This window comes from Natator depressus, chromosome 2, assembly GCF_965152275.1.
Source record: "Natator depressus isolate rNatDep1 chromosome 2, rNatDep2.hap1, whole genome shotgun sequence".
NCBI classification, from domain to species: Eukaryota; Metazoa; Chordata; order Testudines; family Cheloniidae; genus Natator; species Natator depressus.
Window position 1 is genome coordinate 258,241,053 of NC_134235.1, and position 17,317 is coordinate 258,258,369.

At 46.6% G+C, this 17,317-nt stretch overlaps 1 protein-coding gene across 1 annotated transcript in view; it reads right to left on the reverse strand.

Moving 5' to 3' along the window:
• Nucleotides 1-3,573: 3,573 nt before the first annotated feature.
• MYL3 (myosin light chain 3) overlaps nucleotides 3,574-17,317 on the reverse strand; it is a 41,119-nt gene continuing 27,375 nt past the window's right edge. The window contains exons 3-7 of the mRNA XM_074946445.1: nucleotides 15,265-15,414; nucleotides 11,939-12,112; nucleotides 7,883-7,960; nucleotides 7,413-7,448; nucleotides 3,574-4,416 (exon numbers count right to left, since the gene is read on the reverse strand). Coding sequence (XP_074802546.1) covers nucleotides 7,420-7,448; nucleotides 7,883-7,960; nucleotides 11,939-12,112; nucleotides 15,265-15,414 — 431 coding nt within the window. The 3' untranslated portion in view covers nucleotides 3,574-4,416; nucleotides 7,413-7,419. The remainder of the gene's footprint in view (nucleotides 4,417-7,412; nucleotides 7,449-7,882; nucleotides 7,961-11,938; nucleotides 12,113-15,264; nucleotides 15,415-17,317) is intronic.

Consider the following 17,317-nt stretch of genomic DNA (forward strand, 5'->3'; position numbering starts at 1 on the left):
ATCCAGTCAGCGTGCCTGGAGGGCGCTCACCCTGCCAGTCCTTCAGGAGAGTTCACACAAAGCAGCAGGGGGTTGGAGGACCACTTCCCTTATAACCTGTAGCCCAATGGTCAGAGTACTTGGGTAGGACGTTTGCCACGTCCCCCAGCTCAAGTCCTGCCGGGATTTGAACAGGGCCGTGCTACTTCTCTCGTGAGTCCCTAACCACCAGACTCCAGAGTCATTCTGACTCTTTCTCTGGCCCAATTAATATTTAATTATTCAGTTACTTAATTAAAATGGACCAGCTGCAGTAGGAGAGACTGGAGCAGACTCCATGAGAGACTATCCCAGGGTTTAGAGCACTTACCTCTGAGGTGGTAGATCCCAGTTCAATCCTCCCCTGAGGTGAAGAGAGGACTTGAATGGGAGAGGGTCTCCCATCCCAGATGAGTACCAACCAGTGGGCTAAAGGTTACAAGGGAGCTCTTCCCCTTCCCCCTGCCCAGCTGTTTTGCGTTGAACCCGCCTGAGGGGCCTGATCCAGTGGGTCGGGCCCCGCATGCAGCGTAGATGGCCAAGCGCCCATCTTTCCGGGGTTGTGAATTGCCCTGGGGCCCAGCTGGGAGAGGGGCGCCTCGAGAGAGGCAGCAGAGCACAAGCCCAGAGGCAGACACATCGGCGCCTTGGGAAATTTCGCTGCACACACTTAGGCGCCAAGTGAGGTTAGGTGCCTACAGCATTCGGCAGGAGTTTTGTGCCGCCTAAAACTGGTCCTCGGGCACCTAAACCTGTGATTTAGGCACCTAAGTCTAGGGTGTATTAGCCTACGGACCTTTGTGCGTCCCACCCTAAGTGCCCAATACCAACAACCCATCTTGGGGTCTGGTTAAAATTCAAAATAGATACAGAAGACCCTCTTCTGAGCAGCCGCTCCCAGGCCTGTCTCCCCAGAGTCTGCCCCTGCACTTTATTGTTGCAGGACCCCCAGACTTTTCCACCTGGAGTCTGCCACAGGCTCACAGCAACCAAGTGACCCTCCCAAACTCTTCCACCAGCCCAGGGTCTCCTGCAGGGGCCTCTGGAGCAGAGTAGCTGTGGCCACAGCTTCTTCTCTCTCTCCGTTTCCTGGCCCTTTCTGGCTCTGTAGAGATGCCAGCTGTTCCCTAGCACAGTGGTTTTCAAACTTTTTTCCTCGTGACCCAGTTGAAGGAAATTGTTGATGCCCGTGACCCAACATAATTATATCTTTTGACCAGAGTTTTCATAAAATCATAATATTGTAATACATTCCAGCTTAACCCACTTACATAACTAACACTAGACACTAGCCTTAGTAAGCCAATGGTAAGGAGTGTGGTAGGTGGCCCAGGGTAGGGCAGAGGGTGCTGAGGGCTCTGTCTGGGGCAGAGGGCTCTAGGGTGGAGCTGGGGATGAGGGGTGCAGGGTGCAGGAGGTGGCTCAGGGCTGAGGCAGAGGGTTGGGATGCAGGGGGTGAGGGCTCTGGCTGCGGGGGGGTGGGCTCTGAGGTGGGGCCAGGGATGAGGAGTTTGGGGTGCAGGCAGGCTGCCCTAGGGCTGGGGCCAGAGGACTCCCCCAAGCCCTCTCCCTGCTGGCAGCAGCTAGTCCTGGGGAAGGGCCTCTCTCTCCCTATGCACGGAGCCCTAGGGGAAGGGTCCCTCTCTCCCCGCTGGCAGCAACATGCTCCGGGGCCAGGGGAGAGGCCCACAGCAGCCCTGCAAGCCCCAACTTGTTCCCCTCCCCAGTTCCCACCCACCCCCTACCAATCTCCTCTCCAGGTCCCTGCTGCGCAGCAACGATCGTTATGATTTGAATCAGCAAGACGACCCAGTGTCTGACATTCCAAGACCCAGTACTGGCTCGCGACCCGTACTTTGAAAAACACTGCCCTAGCAGGCCCCTTAAAAGTCTATTCATGAGCCACAGTGGGCTGGACCCAATCCCTCTTCAAGGGCCCAGCTCTGCTGGTGTTCATGACTCCTAACGAGCGATGCTCCTTGGTCGTCTAGTCCTGGGCTCTCACTCAGTTCTGCCAATGACCCTCGGTCCTTTCCTGCAGTGTTACCCACCCTCATGGTTTTATTGTGAGACTCCTGATGTTTGGGGTTTTCTTAAAGTCCCAACTCCCGGAGTCAGTTGAGTGTGTCTTCACACTGGGGTAGGAGATCAAAGTTTGGATTTCAGTATAGTTTTGTAATCTACACCTTGAGCTCAGCGCCCTGTGGTGAGGGGAAGTCCTGAGGCCAGAAGCCGCCTGATTCCTGCATGAAAAGGACGCCTGCCAGCAGCAGTCAGCAGCCCCTCTGCAGTGACTGAAGAGTCCAGAGTCCTCTCTGAACCTGAGGCTGATTCACATAATTATGAGTCACTATCTTTTAGTTAGCTAGTCAGGGAAATTGTTTGGGGGACCCTCTACTCCCTGAACTGTGTCCTCAAGCCAAGGGGTCAGGGTTTGGGGATTTTGTTATCTGCTGCCCATTAAACCTGCAGAGGGACTTACCACCTTATCCCACTTGTGAGTCTTTTGGGCTGTACCGAGTCCAGTCAGCCACATTGCTAACTGCTGCACAGAAGATATCATGGTCGCAAGTCATTGAGGGCCCCTACAAAGTTTGTGTACCAATGGGATACTCATTTTCATTGGTTATATCAGGTCACATGACTGGGAAACATCACAGGTAGTATGAGCGTGGGCACCGGTGACCCTGAGAATAATGTTCTACCCTGTTAGGTTATATTTCTCTCCTGTTTAATATAATGACTGTGTTCAATATATTGTAGGTGCCAGGAAGGAGCAAGGAGGGGAGGGAGGCACTGCCAAATAACTTCCTATGGAAAGAAAATAAAGAAGTTACATATTGATGAGTGGGTGGCAGGATCCAGAAGAACCCAGGCCTGTCCATCACAACCTGTAAGCAGACTGGCATTTAAGAAGGTAACTGGGTAGATAGGGGTTGCTATGTACGCAGCTTCAAGTCAGTGCCGCTAAGGTTCTATCAGTTGCATGGTAGCAAGTGTTTGCAAAATGTTTTATATATAACAGTGCGTAGCAAATTTCATTGTGACCTAAATCATTTTGGGGACTTGTCTAGAAGGCATCTAAGTGATGTTTTGTCTCCCCTTGGAGAAAATGGCTGAGTTTTATCTATTCAGTTGGACCTACCCAGAATCTCAGCTCTAGATTCAGATCCAAGTTTGCATCTTGAAACTGTACAATCCGGCTCAATAGAGCCATAGGTTTTAAGGCCAGAAGAAACCACCGTGATCATGGACTCTGCATTCCTGCATAACACAGGCCATAGAAATTCACCCAGGGATTCCTGCAGTAGAGGGAATTAAGCTCTAAAATGTACGAACACAGAATCCAAATGCCCTGCCATCAGATTTGGAATGCATCTCAAACCACCACATTACAGAAGGGTTGGAACCATGATTTTGTTATGCCCATCACAGAAATGAGAAATTGAGACCCCCATCTGCAGTTCAGACTTGTGGCTTTAGCTATGGCCCCTCTCTAATACACACACACACACGCACAAAATGCAGCGAACAAGGAACAAAGACCCCCCCCCAAATGAGAAAAGAATGCTTTAATGAGAAAAGCTACAGTAACAATAGGCATGTATATTAGAACATTCTCCAATCTGAACCGGGACAGACATTTCACTTACTCCATCATTCAGGCTGTTGACCTGGAAGAGACCTTTATGGACAAGGTGGACTTTTTTTGTGACACCTTTTAACTGACATAAAAACAAGTTAAAATGCCCACACTTCATGCCAGAAAAGGGGTTTTCTTCAGGTTGAAACTAAACTTGCACCTTCTATATCCCAGAAGCTGGTGCATTAGGTTGCATTTGTTGGCGCATTGGTGGGTATTACGCATCTCCCTCCTCCACGTTCCCTCAAGGTCCAGTACACCCCCAGACAATATTTCCTGCCCACCAGAGAGATCTTTACACTAATCAGTGTTAATTCCACCTATTCCAGCTTACTTCTGAGCTAACTTTGAAGCCTCAAATTCCTCCGGACGCAACAAATGCAAAGAGATGGATCCAGTTGTGTTAGGGGGAAAAAAATCTCTGCTACATTTCAGATCTTCCAGTTCTTTTTTGGTATGAAATAAGTGAAATATCCTTCCCCCCAGCCTATATGATTCAAGTCGCTGTTTTATCTCAGGTATCAGAGAGCAATGAGAGTGCCCAGGTACTCAAAATTCAGACCCCAGTTCCTTCTGATTGCCACATCTCTGTAAAGGCCACCCATCCTCCCATGAAAAAAAAAATTATCCAAATAACCTCAGGGCTGGGACATTTTGTAGCTTTGTAACAGGAATCTGGGCTGGAAAATGAAGAGACATTCCGTTACGTCAAAATCCAAGGCCAGCATCGGGGGTTCATCGGAATCTGTCTTGTCCTAAAAACAAAGTTATTTTTAAGCACGAGGGGGGAAAAAGAACAGCAAAAAGCAAAGCCCCAAGCAGCTCCAGTTTCTCTTGGATCTGCACTCGGATTATCAATAATGAAACATCAAACTGATTCTCACTCCAGTGTTATTATTTATATTGCAGTAATTGCCAGAGATTGGGGTCCCACTGTGCTAGGCACTGTACAAAGTGAAAGACAGTCCCTGCCCTGATGAGCTAAGGGTCTTAAATAAAAACACAGAAAAGGGAATAGAAGAACAAAGAGGCAAAGTGACTTTCCCAAGGACATATGGCAACCCAGTAGCAAAGCCAGGAACAGTGAGTTATAGCCCAGTGTCCTATCTTCTAGACCATACTATCTCCCTATCTTGTTTCTTATATTGCACTCATTACTCTTATCTGACCACAGTTTCCATCCCACAGAGAGGGAACAGCATCGCCCGTGCCTTGTACCTTTTCTGAGTTATTAGCGTAAGAAGTGAAAAGAGCAGCAAATCTGGGAATGCTTCCCTACGGCCAGGCTGAATGTGAAGCAAGAAGAGCTGGCTGAGATCCAGAAAAGCACTTGGCCCAGAGATCTAACAAAATAAACTGAGGATTCACTAGCAGAGGATGTAACAAATTATACTGTATTATCAAGAGTTTGCAGCAGCCGGTTGGAGAGTAAGTGGAGGGAACAGTCTGTGGTTGAGAATAAAGATGCAAACAGGCAAACTAGTGGTGATAACCCATGATCATAAACAAGAAGAACACAGATGAGCTTAAGCTGCTACATATGGCTCCAGATCCATGCTTCCCTCAGTGCTTGGGATGTTCAGGCCTGATGCTTTGGTTTGACCTATTAAACAGAGCCATGCTCCTAATTCAGATTCAGATCCAAACCTCCACAAAACTCAAATGGATTCATGTCCAGGGTTTGGAGTTGGCTTGTTATACCATTAGGGGTCTGTTATACATTTGGGCTCCAGATCTGAATTTTCCCAAAGCTGCGGTGGGGTGACGTGCATTCGATTTGGGACTATCTCTAAATAATAATCATTATGCATTATGTTAGCTGTGGGCACAGTCCATTCTGGATGTGGGCCAGCAGGATTTTAAATGTGCCAGGCATTTGCTAAAACAGTGTGTATGTAGGGATGAGAGAGAAAGGCCCAAAAGAAAGAGAACTGGACAGTGACAAGAAAACAGCAGCTGTTTAAAGCCAACTCACATTTTAGTGGCAAATTATATTTTGGAACAAAAGTATTGGAGACCTGGACTTGACTCCTACTGAAATGAACTCAATCTCTGGGGCCTCAGCGAGCACAAAACCAAAAAGCCACTATTCTGCTGTCCTGTCCGTGGGTTGTGACAGTGCCAGATCTCACAAGCTAAGCAAAGTTGGGCCAAGTCAGTGCACAGGTAGAAAAATAAACCAAAGCTGAAGAGAAAGGAACTGGTCCAAATGAAGCCAATCTCTTTCCCGGCCTATCAGATCCTTTGCGAAATAAGTGGGGTGGTTGGTTCCTAGGTCAGACTTTTCCCATGGGCTGTAAAGATATCAATACTGGGATAAGACACTCAGAAATGTTTTCCAGGAAGGGATAAAAAAACGATGGGCAGTAAATACTGGAAATGAAGTTCAGCCAGTTTGGCATGGCGACACTTGGGTTTGGGGTACTTAAGCTCTATTGTGGTTTGGAGAACACATTACTGAATGGGAGGCCAAAGGTACTGCCTGGAACAACTGAGGTCTTCATCTGGAAAACTGGGATAGCTGCCCATAAAGGTGGAGAATCTGTGTTGTGAATGGCCAGTAATTCTCCTGAGGATCTGGGTTTAGAGCCATAAGCTTGAGTTGCCTCTTTCTATTTAGACATCATTTTTCGTTTACCCGTGACTTCCTCCCTAATCGGTTTCTTCTCGACTTCCCTACAGGGAAAGACTATGACAGCAAAGCCTTTAAATTACACAACTATATTTTCAAAAGTGATGAGTGATTTTAGGGTCCTCAGTTTTCAGGTGTTCAGCTTGGGACACCTTAAGGGGCCTGATTTTCAGAAAGTGCTGAGAGCCCATCTTCTGAAAGTGAGGCCCTTTTAGGGTGCCTTACATTGGAGTATCTAAAATGTAAGCACCCTAAATCACTAGATAGTTTTGAGACGGTAGGTCACAGGGTCTTTGTACTTTAGTTCCAGTGCATTGTGGAAAATTATGTGTAACTCCCTTGAATGGAAGTTCTCGGCTGAGTTCCTCCTACAGTCCACTGAAAATTTTCATCCCCTGTAACTGATCATTTGCATTTCACGCCATGATGGGTTTTCCAAGCCGAACTCAGAGACATAGATAGATTCCATGCTCCCCCCAGCCACCCTTCACCCTCTTCTCAAAGGCCTGTATTATGGCATCTAGCAAGAGATAAGCCAAAACTAAGGGTGAGTTTCATTTTACATCCCCCAAAATTGGTGGGGTGGGTGATCAGACAAATAGTTATGAATTGGGCCTCTCATTATCAGTGTAATGGGGATAAATTATTTCCAGCCTCTTGTGCAATAAACTCTTGATTTAAGAGCTGAAAATCTAGCCCTGAAAGATTTCATCTCTGAAATGCCCTCACACCCAAAAGTGCTGTTTTCCAGAACAGAGATGGAAGAGCAAATTGGAAATATAACTCTGGACAAAACTGAAAAGAAAACATAGCTTCAGATTTCATAATGCTCATTCACAATAGTATTTGTCTTGTGGTCTCCTGAAAATGATCTGAAGGGGATAAATATCCCTATTATACAAACTGAACAACAGATACCACCTCACAGTGGGGGGGTAGCTGGCCAGACGATTCTCCTCAGTGTCCAGGGCATCTTTGACAGTGGCTTTGGAGAAAACGGCTGAGTTCCAGCTACATGGGACCCCACCCTATACCCCCAAGATGAGGCGGAGGCTGCAAAGCCAACAGGGGAAACTGAAATAATGGTGGGATTGGGGGATGAAGAAGGAAGAGGCTCACCTAGTGTTCAGTTGGACATGATGTGCTTCACAAAAGCTGGAATGAATAGAAAGAGATAATTTAGCATCTATTTCCTTCACTTCAGGAGCATTCTGCATCTGTTCAGCACTGTTGTTATTTAATTCCATTCCCCACTCATCGTTTTGCATAATTAATGCAATTTAGCTTTGTAAATAAGCCCCCAGGTGCCATGGTGGCAAGTGCTCTACAGATCTTTAAGATAATATCTACAGTATGTTCTAATGGTCTCTCTAGCCCACATCTGAGTGGCCAGCCTCAGCTGCTTCTGTGGAAGGTGCAAGGAATCTCATTGAGGACAATGGACTTGAACTGGATCATGGCACCCAAACTTTGGGGAAGGTCAGATTCAAATCTTAGCTTTGTGGTTGAGGCCCATCATTGCGCCAAACTTTCACAGGCTTACTGACACCAAGCCTTGTGAGATTAATCCAACCCTAACCACCTCATACCTTCATAGTTGATACAACCATTGGCATCTTCCTGGCCAGCCATTAGCTTATCAACCTCCTCTTCACTCAACCTCTCACCTGGATAGAAAAAAACAAATTCCTGCTCAGTGATTCAGAGTGTCCGAACCATCACTTGGGTTGGGTAGTGGTCACCGTCCAAAAACTACCTACACGATAACAGCACCTTCTTACTCATCTTAGCTGCTCTCTGTCTGTTTGTCTGTCTTCAAGTTATAGCTGCTGACTTGGTGTAGAGAAATCAAACTTTGCAATTCTCATACAGGTTTGGGAGAGACACAGATTCTATGCTACCTCGCATACCTGCTTCATTTCACACTGAAGATCTAAGTAGCAAAAAGAACCTGGATGAAATAAGGTATTGGTAATGTGTGTTTTTAATACTCAGTAAGTGCTCAGGTGCTATGATGATGGATGACACATAAGAAAAGACAGAGAGAGAGAGAGATCCCAAGGTGAATTTGCAACACTGAGTGTTAAAAATCCACTTTAGGGCTTGCAAACAGAGGAAATTTGATCTAAAAGCCAGTGACTCTGAACAAATATGGAAATCCCCACCATATCTTTTTCACATTGTCACTTTTCTAAGTATAACCATACTTTAGGGGCAAAATCTTAAAGCCCTGAGGTCCAGATTTTTAAATATGTTTAGGCACCTCACTTCCATTGAAATTAATGACATCAATTAAAATCAATGGGACTTTGGCATCGATGGGACCTTTTTCCCCTCAGTTTTCACTCAAGAAAAACTCATAGTAAAGTCACTTCAGTTTAGCTTTGAGTTTTAGATCCAGGAGGGATCCAAGATGTAACACAGGACCCCTGCTCTTTCAGGGTCTGCTCCCGCTTCCACTGAAATCAGTGACACAAAAACTATTGATTGAAATGGTGCTCTTGGGAGCGAAGCATGGAGCCATCTGGAGAGTTAACAGAGACTAATTTATAGAAGGAATTTATTTTAGATAGTACTAACTATGATTATGATTTACAACGTTGCCAACTCTGGCAATTTAATTGTGAGTATAGTTTTCTTAAAGCCCCAACTCCGGGAGTCCTGTGATTAAGTGAGAATCTTAGCTCTCGTTTTTTCTAAAAAAGTGAGTTTCTAGTTGTAGGGAAAACCCTGAGAACATGACCCAGGTTAACCTAATTGCTCTGAGATCAGAAGACAAATAAAAAGAACCGAGTTTATTTTTAAAAAGTATCATGTATTTAAACTGATGGCATGATTTTTGAGTACTTCAGGTTAGCAACACTGTGATTAATATATTTATGGTAGTGCCTAGGGACTGCCTAAGGATGCGGCCGCATTGTGCTAGGTGCTGTAGAAAGAGTAAGAGACAGTCCTGGCCCCAAGCATCTTATAGTCTATATAGGCAAGACAGATTCGGGGTAGGGGACAAGGAGTATAACACACAATTTGTGATGGTTGGCAACTGTCATGTTAGTGTCAAAGTTTTTCTTTTGAATTCTGCTCTATTAGGAGGGGATCAGAGAATGGAAAGGCAAGGGGAGGGAGAGAACTTAAAGAAGGAGGGCAGGGCAGGGCAGAAGAGAGAGGAAAGAGAGGAGGGGAGAACAGAGGGCATTTGGAGTGAGGCTGAAGTGAAGATATTGTGGGTTGGGGACAACAGTCAGTCAGCACAGGGCAGAGGCTGTCCAGAGTCCAACCTGTAGGAAGCATCCAGATGACATCATCAGTGCCTGGCCAGTCCCTGCTACAGTTTCTGCACGGGCGGCTACTCTGCATGCCCCTGTCCACACAGTGGGAGGCTGGAGCGTGGGTCCTATTGCCTGCATCAGGTGGATGGGAGTTCTCCCCTGCACTGTACTTGTTCTGTGGGTGGTCCTGGCTGGGCCCCATCTCCCGTCACCTTCCCCCAATGTTGCAGAGTCTGCACAATCTCTCCTGCCCATTGGTTAGGATTGAACTTTCCTGCCCAAGTGACCACAACTTGAGCTGAGTATTTAGCACATTCCCTAACTCCCGGTCGCACCTCTCTGCCCCCAGCCTGCCATGGTGTCTGCCCCGAGCCCATTCCTGGCTCATCCACTTGTCTCCCCCTCTGCTTCCTGGCACCTTAGCACATCCCATTTGAAACTGAAGACTGGCGCGGTGTCTGCTTTAAAATCTGAATTCTTCGTGACGGCCCCATCACAACTGCACTGGACCAATTTGGATTTCAACACTGGTGTAAATGAGAGCAGAGTCAGGCTCATGGACTAATCACATGAGGAAGGGAGCTTCTTCCTCTCTCTGGGCCCATTTCTTCTCCCAGCCTGCGTCTGTCTAGTCTCTTTAGAGTGTAAGCTCTTTGGGGCAGGGACTGTCTCTTTTTATGTGAATGGGGCCTTGGTCTTTTCTGGGACCTTTAAAGCAACACCATAGTAGCAGTATGTAATAATCACCCGGAGCAGGCCCACAATGAGCTGTCTAGCAATTTTACCTTGCTTCACGTACCTTTTGCAATGAAACTTCAAAGTTGGACGCTGACAGAGCGGCTACATGCCTGCCCATTGGTGTGTAGAATGGCCCAAATCTTCAGCTGGGATAAACTGCTGGAGCTCCATCGAAGCCAAGGAAGCTGCACCAGTTTTCACTGGGTGAAGATTTGGCCCTGCTCAAAAGTCCTTTGAAGTCAATGCAAATGTTTCCAGTGACTTTCATGGAGTTTGCTTAAGGGTCTTATTCAGCACCATATGTGACTGCCAGGAAAGTATGCTGCAATTAAAGGGTCCGCGGATGTGAAGTCACACTCAACAGGTTTTCTATTAACTGCTTAATGGCGAATTGAAAAGCTTTCCCCCCCGAAACATAGAGCCAAATACATGTAAAAAGCCACTTCAGATCGGCTAATCAGTAACAAGATATGTGTGCCGATTTTAAAAAGTTGGGGTCAATCAATATTTCAGCTGGAAAGTGAAATTGTCAGGTAGCTTTAGCCAAATATATAGATGGCATTTAAAATATAAATATACTGGTCAGGGTTCACCTCTGTGTTAATCCAATTTTACATCATTAATTTTGGGCACATTGGGCCAGCTGGTGGAAATCTATGTCATTCCACTGAACCCAGATTTACACCAGTTGGGGCTCTAGGCCATTAATTCGAAATCTTAATCTGAATAAAAATGCACTGACTTTTTTGCTAACTCAATGATTTTCCTTTGGACTGAAATATTCCCCACCAGGGCTTGAAAGCCAGACATTACAGTGTTGTGCTGGGTCAGGAGAACCAGAAAGGGGAAATGTCAAGCTAAAGAAGTGAAATTGACCAAACTGAGCAAACTAGTTTCTTTGTCCAAGATGCTTTGAATGGACGCAGCTCCCCTGACCTCACTGACATGGGCCCACGTGCCTCGGCACTGAATTTGGTCTAGGGTGACCAGATATCACGTGTGAAAAATCAGAATGGTGTGTGTGTGGTGGTGGGGGTGGGGGGCGGTAATAGGTGCCTATATTAGACAAAGCCCTGAATACTGGGACTGTCCCTATTAAAATCGGGACTCTGGTCACCTAATTTGGACCCCAAAGTAAACAAACACCATACATGGTAAAAAGGGAATTTGACATTTAAAATTCTATTTTAATCTTCTCAAGTGTCAGTAGCAGAGATGGGCCTAAAATGGAATGCCTTCATCATAAGTCTATGCAACTAAAGAAAAACAACAAAGACACAGATGAATTTTTCACAGTTTACAAAGAAAGTGTCTTCCAGAGCTGGACAATTGACCATATAAATTAACGGTTGTCAGGGAGAATAGAATGATAGAACTAGAAAGAGAGAACTCAGAACTCAGAAAGAGAGAAAATCTGTGAACATTTGAGCTGAAAGATAATGACCCTGAGCTGGAATCATTTTAGGAGTTCTTCGGATCCCTGCCGCTAGAGGGTGACATAATCATCCCACATGCTTTAGTGCACCTGTCTTTCTGTCCAGCAGAGAGCAGTGGTGCACATTCACACCAGTCAGTACGTTACCAGCTGTTCTGAAAAGACCTCAGAGTTGAAATGATATAAAGAAAGCTTTGCCTTACCCAGAGTTGCCAAAACATGGCGGAGTTCAGCACCCATGACCGTTCCATTGCCCTCCTTGTCAAACACTCGCAGGCCTTCCACAAAGTCCTCATAGGTGCCCGTGTCTTTGGTCTGGGAGATGTGCTGGAGCATGGGCAGGAAGGTCTCGAAGTCAATCATTTTGCTGTTCATTTCTGTAAGATCACAGGTTCAACAGAAAGATGCAAGGGATTCTGTGGAGACAGTGGGGCTCAGGGCCATTCAGAAGGTGAACAACACCTTGCAGGATGTGTGTGAGGGAGCTTGGCAAACTGTCAGCTAAACAGAAGGGCAGGAATATGGGACCATGATAAGAACAGAGGGGAGGGAGAGAGAGAGAGAGGTGTATGGAGAAAGCTAGATAGATGGATATTTGCAGTGGTGTTGTAGCCGTGTTGGTCCCAGGATATTAGCGAGTTAAGGTGGGTGAGTTAATGTCTTTTTACCTCAACATAAGTTGGTCCAATAAAAGATATTACCTCACCCAGCTTGTCTCTCAGATAGATAGATAGATAGATAGATAGATGGGGTGTATGGGGATAGATAGATAGATAGATATGTGTGAGGGTGGATGGATGGATGGATGGATGGATGGATGGATGGAAGGGTATGAATTAGGCTAGATAGATAGATGGGTATGAATGGGGATGGGTGGATAGATGGATATGAATGGGGATGGATGGGGAGATAGATGGGGATGATTGGATGATACATGGGAGGGATGGCTAGATGGAGAAGAATCGGGGTGGATGGATGGATAGATAGATAGATGGGATGGATGGGTGCATAGATGAATATGTATGGGTATGGATGGATACATTATCATGGTTGGGAATGGATACATGGGTATGTATGGGATGGACAGACAGCATCTGCAAGTATTTGAAATATGTAAATGTCATGGAGGGGAAACAATTGTTTAGGGTTAATCAATGCTTATTAATTAAGACTAAGTACATGAAACTGAGCAAATGAAAATTAATATCTGGAAAACAGTCCTGGCAGTGGAATCAGTTTTGCTTTGCTGTAGTCTCCCCAGGGCATCAGGGCAGTGGTGGCAGCCCTGTAGCATAGGCATGTTTAAAACTGGGGAGCAGGCAGAAAAGGGGCTGGTTATCAGATGGGCCTTTTCCATCTCTAATTTCTATGGTCCTGTGCCTCCCATACTGAGCTAAGGAACGAGGTCCTCGTAAGGTACAGTTCTTTCTTGGATAGCCCCGCAGTCCACCCTTGTGTCATCAGCCAAACTTGCTGTATCTTGATTGATCACAATTATTCAACAAGAGCCTGATCCTCCAAGGTGCTGAGCGGCCTCCATTCCAATTAGCTTAAATGGAGATGGCAGACAGTGTGGGCAGGTCTGCAGGGCTAGATTGTAGGTGTGGGTCAGGGAGACTCAGCCCTGCATTCCTATGAGCAGATATATTGAGTGTGGGGAGCTTTCAGAGGAGACCTGAAAACCCAACATTAAAGATCATGTGACACTTTTTTTTAAAGAGCAGAGAACACCCTACAATCCAGTCTACCTATCTGCTCATTTGACCCTCAGAATATCTGAGCACCTGCTCAACAGAAATGAATTTTATCCTCAAGGCAATCCTGTGAGGCAGGGAAGTATCATTATCCCCATTACAGAGATGGGGAATCAAGGCAGAGAGAGATTAAGTGTTGAGGGCTGAATGCACAAAAGGAGATAGGTGCCCAAGTTCCTGTTTTAGGTACCTCAGTCTCCGTTTTGGGACCACTGCAATGCTGAACCCTGAAGGCACCTAAACACGCTTGGCGCCTATGTCTCAGCAGTATGAGTTCCCTCGTCACCTATGTTTCTACCTTTGGATGTGCACACGGCTGCCTCCTTGTGGGTGCCCAGGGGCATGAGCCCCAAAGCCATCCACAAACCAAGGGAAGATGGGCATGTGGACGCCTCCCTCACTGGAGGGGCCCGATCCAGAAGGCGTGCCCAGAGGCTGCCTGTGAGCCCCCATAGGGGAGCTTACCTAAAACAGCTGGGGGTGGGAAAGAGGAGAAGATGTGGAATAGGCCTTCCCTCACAACTTACAGCCCAATGGTTAGGATACGCACCTGAGAGAAGGGATCTGAACAGGGATCTGCTACCTCTCAGTTGAGTGCTCTAACCTTTGGGCAATGGGCTTTTCTCATGTGGGGCTCCCTCAGTCTCTCCTGTTGCAGACTCTCCCTCCCTCCCTCAGTCTCTCCTGTTTCAGAGAGAGGGAGAGCATACCCACATAAGCATGACTCCATAGCCTGCTGGTTAGAGCACACCCAGGATGGGGGGGGACCCAGGATCCAGTTCTCCTGTTCCAATGGGTCCTTAATTATATATCCGCAGTGCAATAGCTTCTCCACTTCAGGCAGAAGGAGAGGTGAACCAGGGGTCTCCCACATCCCAGGTGAACACCCTCACCACCGGGCGAAAAGGTCTCTTCTCCCCCTGGCTTCTTGCTAAAATGGCATGAGGCACCTAACTCCAAGGAGGGTTCCCGGCTTCAGAATCACAAGCAGAACTAGGTGCCTCCCTGCAGCTGGCACTCAAGTGCCTATCTCTGTGAGAGGGGACACACCCCTCTGGCCAGCATCTCCCAATGGGTAGCTTAGGCGGCTGCCTGCCTTGTGTGGTGGCTTTGGTGAATCACAATGTAAGGTTAATTAATTAGCCTCTTAGAGTTGATATGGCAACTTCCACCTTTTCATGTTCTCTGTATGTATGTATATATATATATATATCTTCTTACTATATGTTCCATTCTATGCATCTGATGAAGTGGGCTGTAGCCCACGAAAGCTTATGCTCAAATAAATTTGTTAGTCTCTAAGGTGCCACAAATACTCCTGTTCTTTTTGCGGATACAGACTAACATGGCTGCTACTTTGAAAAATGTAAGGTACCTATATCTCCCCATTCATGTGTAAGAGCTTAGGTGCCTAACTCAGGCTTTGAGAATCACTGTGATTTTTCCAGGCACCTAGAAGTTAGTTGTTGTGACACTCATCATCACAACGCCGAATTCCTTTTGAGCATTCAGCCCTAAGTGTCTTGCCCAGGGAATGCATAGTAGAGCTAGGAATTGAGATCAGAGACCCCAGATTCCACTCAAGTGCCTTGACCGCAATGACCATCTCTTCTCATTGCCCCTGATTGACTTGGAACCCCAGAGGAGGCTGCTCCAGGTTGTTATGTTAACCTCAATCCATCTTTCCACCAATCGAGGGAGACACGATCCGACTGGCCTGACAATTTACTCCTGGAGATCTCTCACCGAAAACAAACAGAAAGAGGGTCACTGACCTTCTGGTTTGGGTCTGCCAAGGACTTTGTGGACCTCCACTTGGGTTGGATTCTGCCCCAAAGCCCTCAGAACATCTCCACACTGCGCATATGTGATCTTCATCTCAGAGCTAGGAGTTCTGTCGAAGAGCGAGAAGGCTTCCTTAAATTCTGGGAGACACAAAGAGAAAAACACAGAGAGAGAGATAAAGTAATAGCCTGTCTGAACCTTCCCCCCCAAACTCTCACTCAACCTGACCTTGAACCTTTTGGTTTGCAATTTGGAAGAGTTCATTAACATTGTTGTTCTCTGATATGTTTGCATTCCTCCTCCACCACACTTCCTGCTTCCAGCTGGGAATGGAATTAAACAGGTCAAACGGTTCTTCTTGTGGTATTTCCGACTCAGGGGAAATACAGGAAAGCTCATGGGAAAGCCAGACCTTGAGAGCTATGCACACCAGTGAGAGTGCGCTCCATGGCCCAGAACTCTCATTGGCTTCAATATCAGCTCTACATGTTAATTGCTTGCGTAACAATCCCCTGCATGAGTCATCCATAGGGTTTTACAATACAGGAGCTTCCTATTCCATTTGAGTTAAAGGGGCATCTCTGCTGGCTGGTAGCATTTGCAGGCTGTTCTCTTGTAGTGGATGCTCACTTGACACACACTGCCAGTGTGGGGATCAACCCCCAAGATGTTGGGGTGCTTATCCAGGGTGAACCCTACCTCTGACACTTGAGGTGACTAATTATAAAACAGCCCCTTCACCCCTTCAAGAGGTATTGTCAGTAAAGACAGGCTAATGTAATGGCCTAACTGTACAGTCTGCTCAGATAAAAGCCCATTGAACATAATGACTGAACGACGATTGAACGAATTCAACCTAAGGGAACTATATAGTGAGAATAATTGACTGCTAAAGACGAACAATGTAATAGTGGTTAGCAACCGACTAGGAAGCTTCCCTCTTAGCAATCTGATGAAGCAACAGCAGAACAGGGAGGATTGGTGTTGCTATTTGAAAGCCCTGGGAATCAGGAAGTCTTGTAGGCCTTAAAAGTTAAGGGCTAGATTCTGAGCGGCACAAAGGAGTAGCTGAGTAGCGCAATGGAGCCAGAATTTGGCTGTAGTGTAAAGATGGTAGGAGCTGGTTCCTGTACCAACAGGTCACCTATGCTGTGTGTCAGGGACAGGCAGAGGCAGGCAGTGGGCATGCAGGGGGTAGCAGAACAGAGCTCCACTCTCCGCTACTTCAGTGCACAGTTGGCATATGGTCTCTTAGGGGCTGTAAGCAGTTGTCATAATCGAAAGCAGCCCCTAGGCTACTCTAGCTGCTGTTGGGACAGCTTGAAAATCAGCCAATAACTTACACCACGAAACGTTTTCAAGAATGATAGACATTATTGGTGGGTGGATTTGAAATGTTCTGCTCTGTGATGAGGAAGTGACTTTGCAACAATAGAACTGTCAAACTTCCTGTTTCGCTGTTCCTGCGCGACCCTTGCTTCGCTGTAAATGTGAAGACCTTGAAGTGCAGCAATAAATACATAACCTCACACCCTGCGGTCAGTGCCAGGTTACCATCCAAATCTGTTATTTCAAATTGGAAAGAAAGGCCCAGGCAGTCAATGATGCGTAATACGCCCATTGTCCCATGTTCTCCCGGTTGGGCTGGGAATGGATTGAACTGGCATTAGCAATGGGTATGTATTGGACAGTGTATTTCTGGTCTCTTTGGGACCAGATTCCTTAATGGCTGGACGGGGGAGAAGAACACAAGCTATTCAAGCTGAGAATGTAGGTAGCAATTAGTCATAATAATATATCCACTATGCCTGCAAGTGGTTTAATGGCTAACTTAAGTATAGAGGAGGGACGAGCATCCCCGGTTTCACTGCTCTGAGTGCAACTGTGCGAGCCATTGAGCTCAGAAAGAGGGATGCTTTTGTATACGGCCACAAGCGATCCCCCAAAGCCATAGACCTTGTGCTCTCGTGAGAGCGCACTTTCATTACGATAAAGAACCACCCGAGCTGCAGGTGACTATGGCGCAGCATGTCCTATTACAAG